The sequence below is a fragment of the Emydura macquarii genome, unplaced genomic scaffold, assembly GCF_026122565.2.
Source record: "Emydura macquarii macquarii isolate MOO-44397 ecotype Brisbane River unplaced genomic scaffold, CSIRO-AGI_Emac_v2 contig_3517, whole genome shotgun sequence".
NCBI lineage: Eukaryota > Metazoa > Chordata > Testudines > Chelidae > Emydura > Emydura macquarii.
In genome coordinates, this window is record NW_027133654.1 from 6878016 (window position 1) to 6896442 (window position 18427).

At 38.6% G+C, this 18427-nt stretch overlaps 1 protein-coding gene across 3 annotated transcripts in view; it reads left to right on the top strand.

Moving 5' to 3' along the window:
* EGLN1 (egl-9 family hypoxia inducible factor 1) overlaps positions 1–18427 on the top strand; it is a 48889-nt gene that overhangs the window by 18181 nt on the left and 12281 nt on the right. Inside the window, exons 2-4 of one of the 3 annotated variants that reach the window (XR_010917569.1) lie at positions 14741–14860; positions 16185–16369; positions 17279–17403. Coding sequence is in view for 2 of the 3 variants with exons in the window: in XM_067535745.1 (XP_067391846.1) it covers positions 14741–14860; positions 17279–17665 (507 nt within the window). In the remaining variant the exon portion in view is untranslated. Of the gene's footprint in view, positions 1–14740; positions 14861–16184; positions 16370–17278; positions 17849–18427 lie in introns of those variants that run through there. The other 2 variants (XM_067535745.1, XM_067535746.1) reach the window with 2 other exon arrangements.

Consider the following 18427-nt stretch of genomic DNA (forward strand, 5'->3'; position numbering starts at 1 on the left):
TCTTGGAGCTGTTTTTTCTGCCTGTATACAGACTGATGAAGGCTATGTTGCACTCAGAAGTCTTTCTTAGTAATCACAAAGGCTAGAAAATTACTTTTTTTTAGTAAATGTTGGAGCCTGCTATCGGGTCTCAGTCACCTTGGTGGGCGTGGTGTTAATTACTTTATTTCCTATAATATTATAGTATAAAATTATGGGAATGAAATATTGTTAGTGGACTAGCCTGGTACTTGAAAAATATAAATCTAATTTTACACCTATTTTTAGCAAATACACACTCAAATTGTTTCTGTACTTATCTTTCAGCACCAGATCACCATTTGGTCATAATACTGCAATTCTGTCTAAGTGAGCCAGTATTATAACAATCTGCTATAACAATACAAGCACAAATGGTCACTCTTTCTGGTGGTAGAACAATATATTAGCTTTCCGTTCCATTTAGCATACTTGGGAAAAATAAACTTCGAGTTACCATAACTTCGAGTAATTTTACCAATCCGCTAAATCAGTTATAGATTTAGAATTACCTAGATAATATTATGACTAAAACGAAGCATATCCTAATACTTGCGTAAAGAATGTATCTAAATATGGTATGATTCAGCTATTCAAAGTTCTTGTGTTAAAAGGACACAAACTTAAAACACATTTTTGTGAAAACGTTTGATCTACTATTGCAATGCATAAGTTTAGAGAAAATGCATATTTTTCTTGTCAGTTTGCTTTGTGCATTTGACAGCTCTCTGTGTATCAACAGTTTCATCAATTGAGTTATCTAGTAATTCAGTCTGTTTTGAATCTTTCACACATCAGCAACGAAGAGACTGACATTTAATTTACAAAAAATTGAAGTAAAACTAGAAAATTGGCAGAAAGGATTTGGGAGTAGAGGTAGTACTTGCAGATACTTTTAATGTGCTTTAGAATTGACAATGTTTCAAGTTGATGGTGTTCCTTAGAAAATGACCAAAGCATTACTAGGTCTTGTCCCCACTAATAAGCTTTTTCTGTGCTGTTGCAGAAAAACATAAATTTTTGCAGTGTAGGTACACCCTGGAGTCTGGAGTTCAGCTCCTAAGAAAACGATGAGTCAGGGCTTCTCTAAAATACGTTACAAAAGGGACTATTTTTTCTCCAGAAATGTGTTTATTTCACTTACATTTAGGCAACTTCATTTTTTCTTTGTGTGAAACAATGTGTAACTCCTTTTTGATTCTATAGTGGAAGGAACATGGTCAAGTACTCTGTTCTCACTTCACTTCAACATTTTTTTTTTTAAATACCCTTTAAAAATTTTGTATGTGACTATTTAAGGCAAGTAGTTTGCTTGGTTTCATGTTTATAAACTTAGCTGGAAAGCATTATTTTTTCAATACCATTATTATATATATTATGGTAATGTCTGGAGCCCCAAGTCCATTTTGCTAGGCATGTACAAATATATAACAAAAACTATCTCTGGTCTGAAGAGCTTATGGTCTAGGGCAGTGTTTCTCAACCTGGGGGTTGTGACAGTTTTAGAGGGGTCGCAAGTGCAGAGCTGGTATTGGGGGTGGCAAGAAAGGCAATTGCCTGCAGCCACAGGGGCTAAGTTACATGCCTCAGCCCCGTGGGGGTGGGACTCAGGCTTCAGGGGTACAGTAGTTTGGAAAGGTTAAGAACCACTGGTCTAGGGCCTTGTCTACACTAGAAAAACAGGTCAACCTAAATAGGTCGACTTACAGCTGTCGTGGCTGATGTCCATATTACTCTTCTTGGACTGGTGGAATGCGTCCTCACCAGGAGCACTTCCACTGACCTAAGTAGGGCAGTGTGCAAGCTTTCCCTGCTGCTCTGCCATTGTGTTTCAGCCATGTTTAGAGGGAACATGTTTTGGAGGAGCATTGTCCATGCCATTCTGTCATTGGCATATAATCCTGAGACTGCTAACAAAGGTGCTAATTATGGTGAGCTTTGTGACATGAACACTTCTCCACTTGTAGCTGATCTGAGGATCCCCCATTCATCTAGGCCATTGAATGATGATCAGATAGCACCTGCTATTAAGTGCTGCTCACCTGGGTCAGACTTGAATTGGTGATCTACAGGTGAAATAAAATTTGAAAAATGTAAGTAAATATTGGAAGTATGCTGATAACACACCTTTAAAGAAAAGCTGTTCTATAACAAGTGATTCTGCACGTTTTAGATTAAATTTTGAAGCAACTGGTGGGACATTGTGAGATAAGACTAAAGTTTCACTAGGAAGTGGGTGACAATGCTCTTAATAGAACTTGGAATTTGTGTCTTTGCTTAACAAGGTGGAACCTATATAGAAACTAATTATCTGTGACAAATTCTGTACAAAATGGGTGTATTGCTGGTCGGTTGCAGGATTCACTTAGAAGAATAGAAGGAAACTGTCATCAGCTTCAGTTGAGGGTATAGGGCTGCTCTTCTCTAGTATGGTTTGCAAAGTTAGGGTGCTTTTTGATCCTTGGCTGTATCTTAATATGGAGATACCAGCATGCTCAAAATACTTTTTCTATCTGTGACAAAAGAATGGCCATATTGGGTCAGACCAATGGTCCATCTAGCCAAATATCCTGTCTTCCAACAGTGGCCAATGCCAGGTGCTTCAGAGGGAATGAACAGAAGAGGTAATCAAGTAATCTATCCCCTGTGCCCATTCCCAGCTTCTAGCAAAAAGAGGCTATGGTCAGTTTAGAGCATGGTTTTGCATTCTTGTCCATCCTGACTAATAGACATTGATGACCGATCCTCCATGAATTTATCTAATTCTTTTTTTAACCCTGTTATAGCCTTAGCCCTCACAGCATCCTCTGGCAAAGAGTTCCACAGGTTGACTGTGCATTGTGGGAAGAATTATTTCCTTTTGTTCATTTTAAACCTGCTGCCTATTAATTTCATTTGGTGACCCCTGGTTCTTGAGAAGGAGTAAATAATACTTTTATTCACTTTCCCCACACGTAATGTCTTTATAGAACTCTATCATATTCCCCCTTACTTGTCTCTTTTCCAAGCTGAAAGGGTCCCAGTTCTGTTAATTTATCATGGACGCTGTTCCATACCCCTAATAATTTTTGGTGTCCTTTTCCAATTCCAGTATTTTTTTTTTTTTTGAAATGGAGACCCAGATCTGCATGCAGATTCTGCACCAGATGTGGGTGTACCATGGATTTATAGAGAGGCTATATATTTTCTGTCTTCTTATCTATCCCTTTCCTAATGATTCCCAACATTCTGTTAGCTGATCTAGACATTCTGAAAACTGATCAGGAAGTTGTCATCTTTCTTTGATCTGGATCTAACCAGAATTATCCATGCTTTTGTCACTTCCAGACTGGATTATTGTAATGTGCTGTATGTATGTAGCATGGCCTTTGAGAAATCTTTATAGACTTTAGCTGGTGCAGAACTGCATTGCCTGCCTTCTGAGTGTGGTGGATAGGCATGAGCACACAATACTTGAGCTGTATGCTCTGTACTGGTTTTCCATTTACTTCCAGGAGCATTTCAAGGTGCTACTGATAAGCTCCCAAATCTGAGATTTTGTAATTATTTGTTTAAAACACTGCCACCTTTCCTATGTCATACAATTATAGTTAAGGCACAGTAGGGTGTCTCAGTTGTTTAGTGCTTAGCATTTGGTTTCATGAGGTCAGTAGCAGAGCATTTACAATTAAAAAACATGCTTTTGGATGTTTTATGGATGAAAACGAGTACAGAGCATACAGCTCAAGTGTTGTGCGCTCATGCCTATCTACCACAGTCAGAAGGCAGGCAATGTACCGTATTTCCCCATGTGTAAGACACACCTTTTTTTGAAAAATTTGGGGTCTAAAAACTGGGTGCGTCTTATACAGTGGTACTTACCGGTGATGTACCATAATACATTTATTTTCAAATTTCGGGCCCCAAAATTAAGGTGCGTCTTATACATGGGAGCATCTTATACATGGGGAAATACGGTAGTTCTGCACCAGCTAAAGTCTATAAAGTTCCCCCAATCATCAAAGCCTGTATTTGGTAAGTTTTGGATCATGCTGCAAGTAGTCTCCCTCTCCCCTACTCCTTCCCCCCAATCTTCCTTCAGTCTGATTCTTGTTTCAACATTTTTTGTCTTGTTTGTTTGATATCTTAAGTCAGGTGAAGGCTACTGAATGGTGCTCGTGTTTGAGTTTTGGGATCAGTATGTTGTTAATTGTAGTATGCAAAAAGACCTATCAATTAAAAATTACTACTTCAATGTCTCAATTTGATGACCAACTTTCTGAAGTTTCATCTGCCAGTGAGAGAGACTAGCATTCACAGTATGGAGATAACAAATCAGTGACACACACTTCTTAAAGACAGGTGAAAGACTGTGTGTGGACACTGTCTGTAAAGGGCTAATTTCCATTTTTAATTATAGTCCTAGAGCTGAAGTAAAATTTTGGGACTACATACTCTTCTCTATCCACAGTAAATCTATTAATTTTAATGGGAGGTTTGCTCAGAGATCAAGCATAGTATGTAGTAGCTAAACTGATTTATTATTTCATTTGTTCAATACTTTATCATTACATTCATTATTATTAGTGAGTGGGAAAGATGTTCACCTTTACCATTTCTGGCCTTTGTTTCTCTTCCTTTCCCCATCCTCCTTTCCCTTTCTTTTTTGCTTCCTTGTGTCTTGTCTTTTTTGCATTTCCTTCCTTGCAGCAACTCCTGACTCTTCCTCATTCCACTGTTTAAAATAAGCAGTTTTAAATAGTTAGTTTACACTTTGAAATATCATTTGATTTTTAAAATGGACGCCCCAGGGATTTAATGGCGTGGGGAGTTTCACACTCTTTGAACCATTGTTTCAAGCTTTCTGCAGACTCGAGCAGACATTTCATTGGTTGCTCTCATGACATTTGGAAGGCTTTCTTCACAACCACTAAAAACACTTCTTAAAATGAAAACTTACATTCTGCAAATTTTGAATCTCCAGTGTTGGTCACAAATATATTGTATGAGCCAGATCCTACCTGTGGGATGTGTATGCTAACTTTGATCTGAGTTATTATAACTAGTTCTTGTAGTCTGTCTCCAGGAAGTATGGTGTATTGAAAAACCTCATTGTCTTCTAGTTTGCTGAGAAGGTTGCTGCTAATTGGACTTGTGGTGGCATGTGTGTAAGAGCTCTCATCTTGCAGGAATACATCTGAGAGGATGGAGGTGCATATCTGCTATCTTGAAATCATTCAGTATTGGATGGAGTCCAGAACATTGTGTTGCTCTTTCTTCCAAATGCAAGACTTGTAAGATGGCTTAAGAATGAGTTGCTATTTTGCAAGGCTGCCAAGTACTGGGTCTCCTTGTTCTTTGTCTGGCGAGGGATCCATCTGTACATTCTTTCAAATGAGTGGAAGGGGACAAAGTTTTTGGTAGTAAGTTTTATTTGAGAGGATTTTTTTTAGCTTTCAGTTCCTGCTAACTAGTCTTTCTCTTTGGTTTACTCTGTTCTTGAATGGAGTCTTTTTGCCTCCCTTTCCTTGATTTGTTTTCTCATCTGAGTGGTTGTACCTAACACAGTAGCACTTACCCGGGGATGTCCACAGCAGTTATGATTGATTCTTTTGACAGGTCTCTAGTCAACAAACTTAATGATTAATTGCTATGAAAGCTTCAGTCAGCCTTGTGGAGTCCTATCCCTCATTGGTATAGTCAATATGATGGTAAAGGGTAGACTAGTAGACTTTGTGCCTGGTTTTGGTAAACTTTCATGACAGTTTTTCAAGGCTTAATATAAACGAATTTGGAACAGATCTAGCAAGTCCCTTATTAAATTGCTGACATCCGGTGGTAAAACTGATTGATTGACTTTGGTGGTGGGTGTGGCAGGGGGATGTAGGTTTTTCTTCCAGAATTCCTTTGTTTCTCTTTCCACAGACATTCCTGATTGCAAGTGACCATCCCAAGGAGAAATGGATGCTGCTCCATTTTAACTAGTGAGACTGTTGGCCAGAGTGCATTACTTAAGAGCTTATGTGCTCTGAAGTAGTGTCTACATTAGGAACAAAAAAATAAAAATTATTTCTGATTCAGTTGAATCTGTGGTTGAACTGGTAGATTTTTTTTTAAACACACAAAACTATGTAGACCAGGCCAGAAGGTGTTGTCACTGAAGCACTCCCACTTTCCATTGGCTGAGAGAGAGAGGAGCCAGGGGACTCTAAATCTGATTTCCCCCCCCACCCCCTCCCATGAGCATGTGGTTTGTAAAGTGTACAATGTTATTAAAATGGTAAAAATTCTGAGCTGGTCTCAGCACAAAGCCATTCTATGGCTATTTATTATTTTTCCTTCAGGAGATGCTCACTTTTAATGTTGATCTGTCAGTAAACGGAACTACAAAAGAAAAGTTTCTCTCTGCAGAAGCAGTTAGCTAAGATAGGGGACTGGCAGGACTGACTGCATGCTTGGATGTGGCAAATGGGCTTGGGTGTGATCCAGATGTGAGTGCTGAAGTTGTGGGGAACAAAGGTAAGTACCTCTTACACGGTTTCTTGCCCACTAGGTTTGTGCTGTTGTTTGGATTGATGGTTTCCAGGCAGTAACACATGCTGTTCTTTGTTCCTTTAAACCAGGATTTAAATTGTTGTCGTTGTTCAGTGGTGAAGGTCTGAACTGGTTAAAATGTTTACCTTTAAACTCTGGTTTTAAGAAGCAAAATAATAATTTCTGAGGGAAGCTACTTTTGAATGCTAATATCAAAACTTACGCTAGCAGCACATGCCATGACCAGCATTTTGGCTTATCTGTGCTAAGGTGGCAGTTTTGTTTATTTGTAAGAAAGAAAGAAGCTAGTGTAGATAAGCTACCAGCATTCTGCCACTGTACTTTCACTTGCTCTGAGTAGGATGAGATGATATAATAGAAAAACCACTTATCTATGCTAGAAATTTCCATTGCCTCTACCATTAGTGGGGTTGCACATGTGATGGTGAGAAAGTAAAGAAAAGTTCTGTGTAGACATATCTTACAGATTGAGACTTATAAAGTGGAATGTCATCACCATTAGGCTGTATGTTTCTCTGTGGTCACAAATATTGTTTTGTCAGATTTAAATACAATTTAACATTATTTTAAAGCAGTAGTTTCTCTTTTTGGGTATTACTGTGCTCAGGGTGGACTAGTGTAAATTACTGATTTGAATCATGCAGCACTCAGGAAACTTTGATTTAAATAATCTCTGTTAATCCTTTTTTTGCATTTGTACTTCTTATTTTCCTAAGGAGCGGTTGATTCTCATTGGTAGATATCCATTAAATAGGGTGTTTTGCATTTGTGTATGTAATATAGCCTATAGCCTAAATTTGGATGCTAAATTTGCTACCAAGGAGGATATAGTATATCTTACACATTTATTTAATCATTTATATAGATTAACTACATCTATTCAGCTTCTTAATTTTTGCATTTTTATTGTGTTATAAATGATGAGTGATACTTATTTTTATTTACTAGATATTTGGGATTTTTTAATTATCATTTGCATCAAAGCTCAGTTTGGATGGAAGTTCAAATTCAATTTAGAATGCACAAACATTTTAAAATGTTTATTGATTAAATAAAACTACTATAAATAAACTGAATGCATAAGAGAATCTATAAAAATGTTTTGCATTCAGAACTAATTGAATTATTAAACAAAAGTGGTGCTACCAGAAGTTTGTGAATTGAACTGATTGTTTCTAGTCATCATATCCTTCAAGGTTTTAGAACTGGTAGACCTCCTCTCACATCTAGCTTTTTATTCATAGATCAGAAGAGTCAAAACCAGCTTTTCTTTCTTTTGCAACTCCCAGTTGCTTTCTCATCTTTGAATGAATTAGTCATTGAACTGACCTAGATGAAAAAACTGAAATGAAGGTGTTTTCTTTGCTCCTGTAGGAGAGGCTACTGCTGTCATAAGCTGGTTTAATCCACCAGCAAATACTGATTCCAGATGCTTGGTCAATGACTCCCACCAGTTCAGTGGCTGATTTTCTTTAAAACTTGGCAGCAACTTGAACTGCTTAATATTACTTTTATTTAATCTACGTTATTTTAATAGATTATAGTAAATTTAGGCCTTAACATAGGCTCATTATATTTTTAACCCCCCCCCCCACCCCCCATATTTAATTTAAATAAAAAATATTTTTTTTAAATCTGATTTTTTTTAGATGTTTAACAAACAATGGTTTTTATCCATCCTGACCTTTCCACATACTTGATCAGCTACTATTTATATTTTATCTAGTTTTTCATTCAAAAATGTTATAAGCACCAAGATATAACCCAGATAATCAGAGTAAATATTGTATAGTATGATATGCCTAGACTGGAACACAGATGTTGGCAGCATTAAATGATGTACAATATATACAAATTGTCCACTTGTAAATGTGCTTTTTACACATTTGTGCTGAATATCAGTTTTAAATAGGTGTGTTTATAGCAGCAAGCCTTTCAGTTCATTAAGAATTTTAGTTGGTCTCTGAGACTTTGACTTGGGCTCTAAACGTATATTATGTAATCTTAAACTCTTTTCACATATTCACTCTATACCTCATACATTTACATGTAGTCTTAAAACAAACAACCTCTACTAATATAACCTTACTATTAAAGTTGGGTCCAAGTCTGCTAGACCTCCTTGCACAGAACTTTTATTTAAGTCAAGAAAGCTTGCTTGTAACCTAGATCCCCGTTTTAAAGTTCCTGTTGTGCTTTTAACCAGAAATAACAGTTTTAAAAGAAGAATGAAGCACCTGGCTAAAGCCAGTATTAGTGGTTCCTTTTATTCATGAAGTGTCTACTGGTACTAGGAAATAGTGAATTATCATCCTGCTAATCTTTTATAACGTGTGTGAATATGTGGGGGAAACCATTAATTTTACACACAACTCCCTATATTGATTGTAATATCTTATTCAAGAATGGTACTCAGAAGGAGTCTAGTGTAGGTTTGAAATGCATGACTTGACTTCTAGTCTCTTAGCCATCCACTTTTGGTTATTGCAGAGAGACTAAATTTGTTTGTCTTAAATGTCTACTTTGTATTATCAAAGACTGTCAGGAAAAGGCCTCAGAGTTCTGTACTACAGGGAAGGAAATGTGCTTATTTGGATATAAAGAGGGCACTGGTACTAGATGTGGGTTTTGAAGGAAGTGGAACACTTTTATACATTTGGTATTTATACAAGCCAGTTAACTTAAAATTTATAGTATAGATTTCTAAAAACTATTTCAAAATCTTGGGTGGGAAAAAGCTCCAAGTTAATGAATGCAGGAATAGGTTGGAGGGGGGTGTCTGTTTTTCTGTGGAAACTGTGTCCAATTTTTCCAGTATGAAGTAAAACACTAAAATGTTAATTACAGATTATAGGTGAACATTTAACAAATGCCCTATTCTACTGTTGGTTTTTTTGTTTTTGTTTTAAGGTTACTGGTGTTGATGTTCACACAACTAGGGATTATGTTTGTAACTGTTATGGTATAGGAGATCCTATTTCTGGTAATTACAAACTTTTGAGGTGCTAAAAATAAATAAATAGAACCTTGTGTCTGTCTGCCCTAGACATATGGAGATGGAGAGTCCAAAGTAAGAAATAGACATAAACTTCCCACATCAACAATAAAAATAAATAAAGATAAATACAGCCATAGTCATTCTCTAAAAAAGCTTTTAACGTCTGCCAATTTTGACAAGGAAGGTGTGCCCACCAAAGGTTTAGAGATTTGCTTGCAGTGAGTGAGCACTCAAACATTGAGATCACAAATTGGCCTTTTACAGTATTATTGTAACATTTTTGTTTTCAGTCCTTGATGGAACCAGGAAGTGTAGATGCACAAATTTTTAAAGTATAATTTGTTAGCCAGAGTTTTTTGAACTTTGGTTCAAAAACAGAGGCTTTGGTTTTGTTTAAATATTGGTTAAGTATGTTCTTTTTATCCAAACTAGTTCAGCCATCTCTGATTTCTTAAAGTAATCCAACTTTTACTTTGTTTAGATGATAGCAAGAGGAGTTTGATCTCATTGTTTTTGGTCTATAGCTCTGGACTCTGTCTCAAGCCACTTATTATTATACCATATTTTACTGCTTCTCTCTTTACCTATTTAGGGTATGTTTTTGGGATTACTGTACTCTTCTGTTATACTCTGCTGTACTCTGTACTACTGTACTTGCTTTTGTTTGCTTTCCATTTTGCTACTAAATGCTGAGTCACAGTTACTGATAATGATCAGTATATATTAGCTAGATAAACTTACAGCAAAACTATTTTTTTTCAAGTTTTGCTTCTGCTACCAATAGATTCTAAAGTCAAAATAAATTAATTTGGTTTCTAAGCATTGACAGTATTTTAGATTCACATGAATTACAAAAAACACACTCAAGCATGACTGACAATTGACTTTAAGCATGTTTATTGGAAATCCTACATTAAGGGATTAGACCAGTGGTTCTTAACCTTTCCAAACTACTGTACCCCTGAAGCCTGAGTCCCACCCCCACGGGGCTGAGGCATGTAACTTAGTTTCATGGCGCCCCTGTGGCTCCAGGCAATTACCTTTCTTGCCATCCCCAATACCAGCTCTGCACTTGCGACCCCTCTAAAACTCCAGGTTAAGAAACACTGGATTAGACTGTGATAAGGAGGTCTCCATTATACTGTCTTAAATAGGACTGGTGGGTCTGTGTGTCTTCAGATGGCTTTGAGGCTGAAGGCTTTCCTTTAGATTCAATAGGCAGAATGAATATTGTAGGATCCAGTTTCCTGGATCAAGTCAAGAAACAGTAAATGAGGAGAATCTCCCTGTAACTTGCTAATTTGGTTTCTTTCCAAAGTAATAAACTTTTATAGAAGCTATGCTATTCTAATTACATAACTTGTCTTCCCTGGCATGCGCTTAAGTGTCTTTGAGGGAGTATTTTCTTATGGTTAAATGGGACTGGTACGGGAAGCAGGATTCATAGGTTTTGCTCTTGGTTCTCATTGACTCAGTGAATGATCTTCAAGTCATTTAGGAGAAAATATAAACAGATAGGCTCTGTTATGTGAATTTAGTGGTATCCGTTTTACCTGGGTGTATGGGTGTAATAACTGTAATGGACTTACATGGTGCTTCTTATCCAAACATCTCAAATAACTTACTATTTTTATATATTTTAATATTTCTTTAAATTTGGATAGCGGTGCAGATGAAATAACAGCTAGGGATAGGTGTGGGTGGGGCTGGCTCCAGCAAAAACTTTACTCAGCTTTCAAAACTGTACAAGTTCTAGAAGACCAGATACCGGTTTTGTGGTAGAATGACATTTTTCAAGAGAGGTTGGCTTTCCACGGAAGCCAAATGTCTTCCTTTTCAAAACTAGCTTCATTTTTCAGCCATTAATTCCTGTTTTTATAAAAACAGGAAATTACAGAACACTAATATGACATTGTTTGGTATCATAAACCCACAAAATCTAAACAATACTGAATTAATCTTCCTGTGGCAACAGTGATATGTGTTGACCTTGCCAAATATTAGGTCACATTTCTCTTTGTAATATGTTTACACAATGTGAGACCCTGTAATAGTGAATACATTTAAGGGACTAGGTTTTTGTGGGAACCTTAATCAAATTCTGTGTTTTGTGGGTTTTGTGGCTGAGACTTCTGTCGTAATGTTATATTCACTTAGCTTTTTGCATTAATGTGACTACAGTAGAACCTCAGAGTTACAAACTGACTGGTCAATCACACACTTCATTTGGAACTGGAAGCATGCAATCAGGCTGCAGCAGAGACAAAAAAAAGCAAATACAGTACAGTACTGTGTTAAATATAAACTATTTAAAAAAAGAGGGAAAGTTTTAAAGAAAAGGTTTGACGAGGTAAGGAAACTTTCTGTGCTTGTTTCATTTAAATTAAGATGGTTAAAAGTAGCATTTTTCTTCTGCAAAATTTCAGAGCTGTATTAAGTCAATGTTCAGTTGTACACTTAGAACAACCGTAATGATTTGTTCAGAGTTACAAATATTTCAGAGTAACGAATAACCTCCATTTCCAAGGTCTTCATAACTCTGAGGTTCTAATGCATAGGTCCCTGCTTTAAGAGTCACCAAATTTTAAACTTGTATTTGCTGACACTACATTAATTTTTATTTTTAACAAAGGGTATATTCTAATTTCTCTACATAGGACTATATTTATGTGTTTAAATGTTAAAATATGTAGGTTGGCTTTTACTTTCGTAGCAAGATCCTCTTTCCCATTCATAATTAACACATGGAAACTTCAGACTGTAATAATAGTCTTTTACTGAATGAACCTTAAATGCTTTTAAAACCTGCTATTAAAATATCCTCCAGTCTATGTTGCCAAACAGCAATTTCTTGCATTTGGAACAAACTCTGTAATACCCTGTGTTTGTCTATATTATAGAAACAAAAATTTTTAAAAAAGCTTCGCCTTCAGAAATAGTCTCCCAACCACAATATCAAAATATACTGCCAGAAAAGCATGCACTGAAAGATTTCAAATTGCGAACGATATGTTTTCAAAGCGTTAAGCAAGGCATAAGCTGTACAACTCTTGTTGATTTATAAGAGTGGTATGACTGAAACTTTACTCAGCTATTTGAAAATGTTGGGGTTAGGGTTTGAAATTCTGAGCTAAATTTGTTAGTTTAACTTACCAGTGATATCTAGGCGTGGAAAGGATCTCCAGACAATGGGCCTTCATTAAGGCTAGTTTGTCACAGGGAAAATGAAAAGCTATCTTACCCTTTGCAGAAGTCATAATTTTAGTTTAAAGGAAAAATTAAAAATATGGTGTACGATTATAGGTATTTGGGTATTACAGTGATTGCTGGCAGTATAAAATCCTTAGATTTTCATGTGAAATTGCTTATGAGAAATAATTCAGATACCTAATTCACAATAAAAATGTATAAACTTTAAGATGTGAAAACTTTTAAAAGCATACTTCACTATATTGGACAAATATAAAGCCACATCTGAAGAAAAATCATGAAGGTATCTTAGTAAAGGGTTGAGCAAGATACGTTTTTTTAAACAGGGCTAAAAGCCCTAAAGTCGGTTTCTGTCATGAGTCATGGCCGAAACAAACATACAGTTATAATTATTGTACTGCGTGTGCTAGGCAACACCTGTCAAGTGAAAGAGAAGAGACTTAGCATAGCTTAGAATTCCAGGTGCAAGCTGACCCAGTATAAGACAGGTTTAAACTGATGTGTGTCCTTACAGAATGGCCCTTGTTTAACATTGCGTCTTTTGTTAGTGGTGCAGCTTCTGTGTGTAGACAAGCCCTAATTTGTAAAAGTTATTCTAGAATTCTGTGATTATAACATTAGAAATCTTGAATTCAAGATATTTTATTTAAGGAAGCTCAGAAGTAAGTAGGAAGAACTCAGAAAAGCAGGAATGTTGGTGAACACAGCTGTAGCCTAAACACCACAAAGCTGGAAAAGGTGCAACATAAACCAACCAGAAGTAATTTAGACTCTTTCTGGGGATATACACTGAAATATTAGCTAGTCTTGACATCTGCAACTGAGGGGAATCTCAATGAGAGAAGATCAGACAAGCAGAGGATTAGATTTAGGACTGTTCTTGAGAAACCTCCCATGTGCCTTGTCCACAGAATGATCAGGACACTGATAGTTACAGATGTTCTGGAGTAGAGCATTTCCAGGTTCTCCTTTTGGTGTTTACATTGTCATCCTGTTTGCATCATTTCATGTTTCTTCCTCTGCACATTGTTTTTATTCCTTTCATCTCATCGTCCTTCTTATCTTTTTCTTATTTTATGTGTTTTTCTTTAACAAGAGGTGTTGCAGAGAAGGAATACTTTTGAAGTGAAACTGCCTGCAAAAGGGAACTAAGGGCCCATTTCTGTTCCCATTAAAGTAATTGAAATTTCTCTTATTTACTTCAGTAATAGTTGGCTTGGACTGTTGGATTGCACAAACCTAGCCAATGTAACTAGCATCTGACTCCATTTGTAAAGCACTTCTGCTCTCCAAATTTTGTGGTGCTTACTGCTGGCTCTGGATGTTCCATGGAATCTGCCATTTGTCCATACCCATCTTGACAAACTATCAATTAGAACAGTGGTTCTTAACCTTTCCAAACTACTGTACCCCTGAAGCCTGAGTCCCACCCCCACGGGGCTGAGGCATGTAACTTAGTTTCATGGCGCCCCTGTGGCTCCAGGCAATTGCCTTTCTTGCCACCCCCAATACCAGCGACCCCTCTAAAACTGTCACAACCCCCAGGTTGAGAAACACTGAATTAGAAAGTGCAGTGGAGGATCTTCTGTAGTAGGTTTGTTTACATATATAAAAATATTTTGAAGGAATAATGACTTTTTGTAACATAGGCTTTGTTTTCAATTCAATTGTTGTAGCATTATTCAAGCAGATAGGGAGTAAGAAGTTAAACTGTTCTGCTTGATATTTCCTGTCAAGGATTGCTATTCAGAGTCCTTCAGTGAGTTGGGACTTGTGGAGCCGAAAGTAAAGAGAATGTTTATCATACTTGTAAATTGTTTCCATAGCTACACCAGTTCAGAGAACTGTCAATGGGTGCTGATGCCTACTAACAGGTGTGAGTTAGAGTAAAAGCTTCAAGTATGAACTGAAGTACAGAAATCCATTTTTACAGGTAGGAGAAATGTCCCTTTTGTTTATATGGTGATTCTTTGATTGCAGGCAATGGTGGCTTGTTATCCAGGCAATGGAACAGGATATGTGCGTCATGTTGATAATCCAAATGGAGATGGAAGATGTGTCACATGTATATATTATCTTAATAAAGACTGGGATGCCAAGGTATGTAGTTTCTCTTCCTATATAACAATTTTGTGCGTGTGAGATTCTTGCTCATGGTTCTCAAGCTTTCATTGAGCTCTGTCATTTACTTTGAATAAAATAGTAGAATTCCTTGTACACCTTAATGATGTGTACCAAATACTAGGTGGTATTGTTTCAGAGATTTGAAGGATATTGACAAAACAAACTGGAGTAGGAGGGAGGAAGGGACTAATAATATTAATATGGCATACTCTTTGTATATCTTATTTGACATAAAATAAACAATTACACTAGTATTTGAGTACCCCAGATATCTAAATTATGATAAGCATATGTATGCAGACACATTTATATAACTTAAACAGAACAAACCTCTCTTTCCCAATTGATATTAAACAAAAAGTAACTGAAGAGGGAAATATGTTAATGAGATTCAGTATGGAAGTATATCTGAAAGATACTATATTTGCAATTGTTTCAACTTTGTAGTGTATGTGCTTTTTTTATTTTTTTGAGTCAAGATGGCTATTAAACAGTAGCCAACACCCATTCTGCCTAAAGGGAAGTGTGGGTTGGAAGGGAGAAGCTGAAGGTTAAGGAGTTGTTTAAACACACAAGTTGTACCACTTTAACTATGACCTGGTCTACACTGGCGCAATGTAGGTTGATGGAATGCGCTTTTCATCGACCACATAAAGTATGCATCTCCATTGACATGTCATTTTCGCTGACCTAAACTGCAGTAAAATTCACGCAAGTGGAGTAGCGCTGAAGTCGTATTGTGTGGATTGAATGACCGTCACTGTAGGCAAAGCACGGTGTAAATCAACGTCATTGGCCTCCAGGAGGTATCCCATAATGCTCCGTTGTGACTGCTCTGGGCCTTTGCACTCTGCTGCACTGCGGCCATGTGGGCAGGAAACAGCCCCTCCACTCCCCTCAAGCCCTGGGAAATTTTGAATTCCCATTTCCTGTTTGGTCAATGTGGAGAGAGCTTTGTAGCTGAACTGCTCATGGTGACTGCATGCCCCAAACACACTCCAGCATGGAGTCGACCTGAGGTCTTGGATCTCATCAGCCTGTGGGGCGAAGAGTCTGTTCTGGCTCAGCTCTGAGCCAGCAAAAGAAATTTGGATATCTATGAGAAGATATTGCATGGTATGGTGGAGAAGGGACCACAGGGATGCTAGCAGTGCTGTGTTAAAATCAAAGAGCTGAGGCAGGCATCTCAGAAAACTAGGGAGGCGAACAGTCGTTCTGGCTCGTCACCAAAGACATGCCACTTTTATGAGGAGCTGCATGCGATTCTTGGCGATGACCACACCACTGTGCCGCCATGCAGCATAGATACCTCTACAGAATCCCAGTCCGGGATGAATGAGGAAGACTCTGGACAAGGAGGATGAGGAGAACAGGGGGCAGGCGAGCAGGATATCCATTCTTCCTGAGAGCCAGGACTTGTTTGTTACCCAGAGCAGCCCAGCCGGACACAGGACAGCGTGACTGATGCCAGGGAAGGCACATCTGGTGAGTGTGTATAGCAAATCGCATTTCTGTGGTTATAGCCCCAGCCCACCTTCTTATTTCTTAGAAAAAAGGAGTTTGTGTTTTTGTGGGGATGGGCTTCCTGGGTGTTGGACCACTTAAGCAGAGGGTTACCCCTGGAACAGACTATTTATGTGCACAGGCATGCTCCGAGAATCCACCGTGGATATTTCCAGGAAGCTTTCATGTAGGTACTCAGCAATCCTTTGCAGGAGGTTTCTGGGAAGGGTAGCCTTATTCCTTCTGCCACAGTAGGATACTTTTCTCTGCCACTCCACTATTAAATGAGCATCATTGTGGAACACAGCATAGCAGTATAAGGTCCAGGCCTGTACCCAGATGCTTGCAGCAAATCTTCCCTTTCCTCCTCTGTTACCCTCAGGAGTCTGATATCACACATTGTCACCTAGGGAAGATGGTACAAGTTTACAGTACACGAACAATATAGTCACTGCGTGTTATTCCCCGACATGGACGGTGTCCTGGGCCCCAGCACAGACAATTCCTAGCTATGACATTGTTGCCATGGGTGTTAGGTGTCCGGAAACGGATCCCCTATTTTTTCTCCAGCGACACTTCACCCACACCCTCTTCCAATCCCTTTGGACCACCTTCTCCCAAACTTGTCTTTGGGATGGTAAAGGGGAGCCCAATGATCCTGCTCCTTGGTTAAGTGTGGATTGGGGAGTTTAGTGCTATGGAGACTTCCCTATAATGGATGCAAGGGCTGGGTGGCTGGAATGCCACTCTGACCTGTGTAATAGGTACAGATTGTTATGCGGGTCTGGCTTTGCCTTGTGAAAAGGGGAATTCTTTTTACATTGTAACATTTTTTTTTTTGTCTATGGGACGAGCTAACGATGGAAACTTTGTGCTTTGTTTTCTTTACAGTGGACACCTTGGCCTTCATTCACCTCTGCTTCTACTCCTGCAGAGCGCCTTTCCCAGATTAGAAGGTGGGGAAAAAAACCTCTGGATGATGTGTTCAACAAACTAATGAACGCCTCCGCGACTGCTGATATAGAGCTCAGAGCTTGGAAGATGTTATTGTCAGTAAAACTGAACATGGAAAATAGAAAATCATCCCAGGAGCAGGAGCGTGCAACACAACAGGAGATGTTGCATATTATGAGGGGTCAGTCAGACATGCTGAGGCATCTGGTAGAGCTCCAGGAAGAGCAGCAGCAAGACAGACTCCCTCTGCAGCCCCTGCAAAACACTCAACCAATAAGCTGTTTCCCAGGCCCCAACCGCCCAAGTCCTCTAAGAGGAGGTTGAGCAGGATGCAGTACGTGCTTCACTCTACACTGGCAGAGGGGAGCAGAAAGAGGTGACGGCCCCTGTAAGAACTGGGAATGTGCGTGCTTTGCTGTTTGCACAGTCACACTTTGCTCTGGATGTCCAAACAGCCTTATGAGAATGTTAAATGCCCCCCCACTGTAATGGATCACCAATAAAACTTTTCTGCTTTAAAAAACATTACTCTTTATTCATTGAGAGCTCAGGGACTGTCGGCAGGGAAAGAAGGGGAGGGGAACGATGGTGGGGGATGGGGAAAGGAAGGCACAGCACTGACAGACGTACATTACTGCGGTTTATTACAAAAATGGGTTTTCAGTGCTTCCCTAAGGTGCAGCGCTCTGCAGTTTGCTCTCAGTGTAGCATTGGTATCTGGCTACTCAAAATTTGCGGCCAGCCTATCAGCCTACATGACCCAACCCTGTGGAAACTTGTCTCCCTTTGTTTCACACACATTATGGAGCGCACAGCAGGCAGAGGTAATAGTGGGGGTGTTGCATTCACTGAGGTCTAACCTAGCAAACAAACTGCACCATCTTGCCTTTAAATGGCCAAATGCACATTCCACCACCATTCTGCACTTGCTGAGCCTATTATTGAAATGCTCCTTGCTGTCCAGGTGCCCAGTGTAGGGCTTCATTAGCCAGGGGAACAAGGGGTAGGCAAGATCCCCCAGGTTCACTATTGGCATTTCAACATCACCAATATTTATTTTTTTGGTCAGGGAAGAAAGTGCCCGCC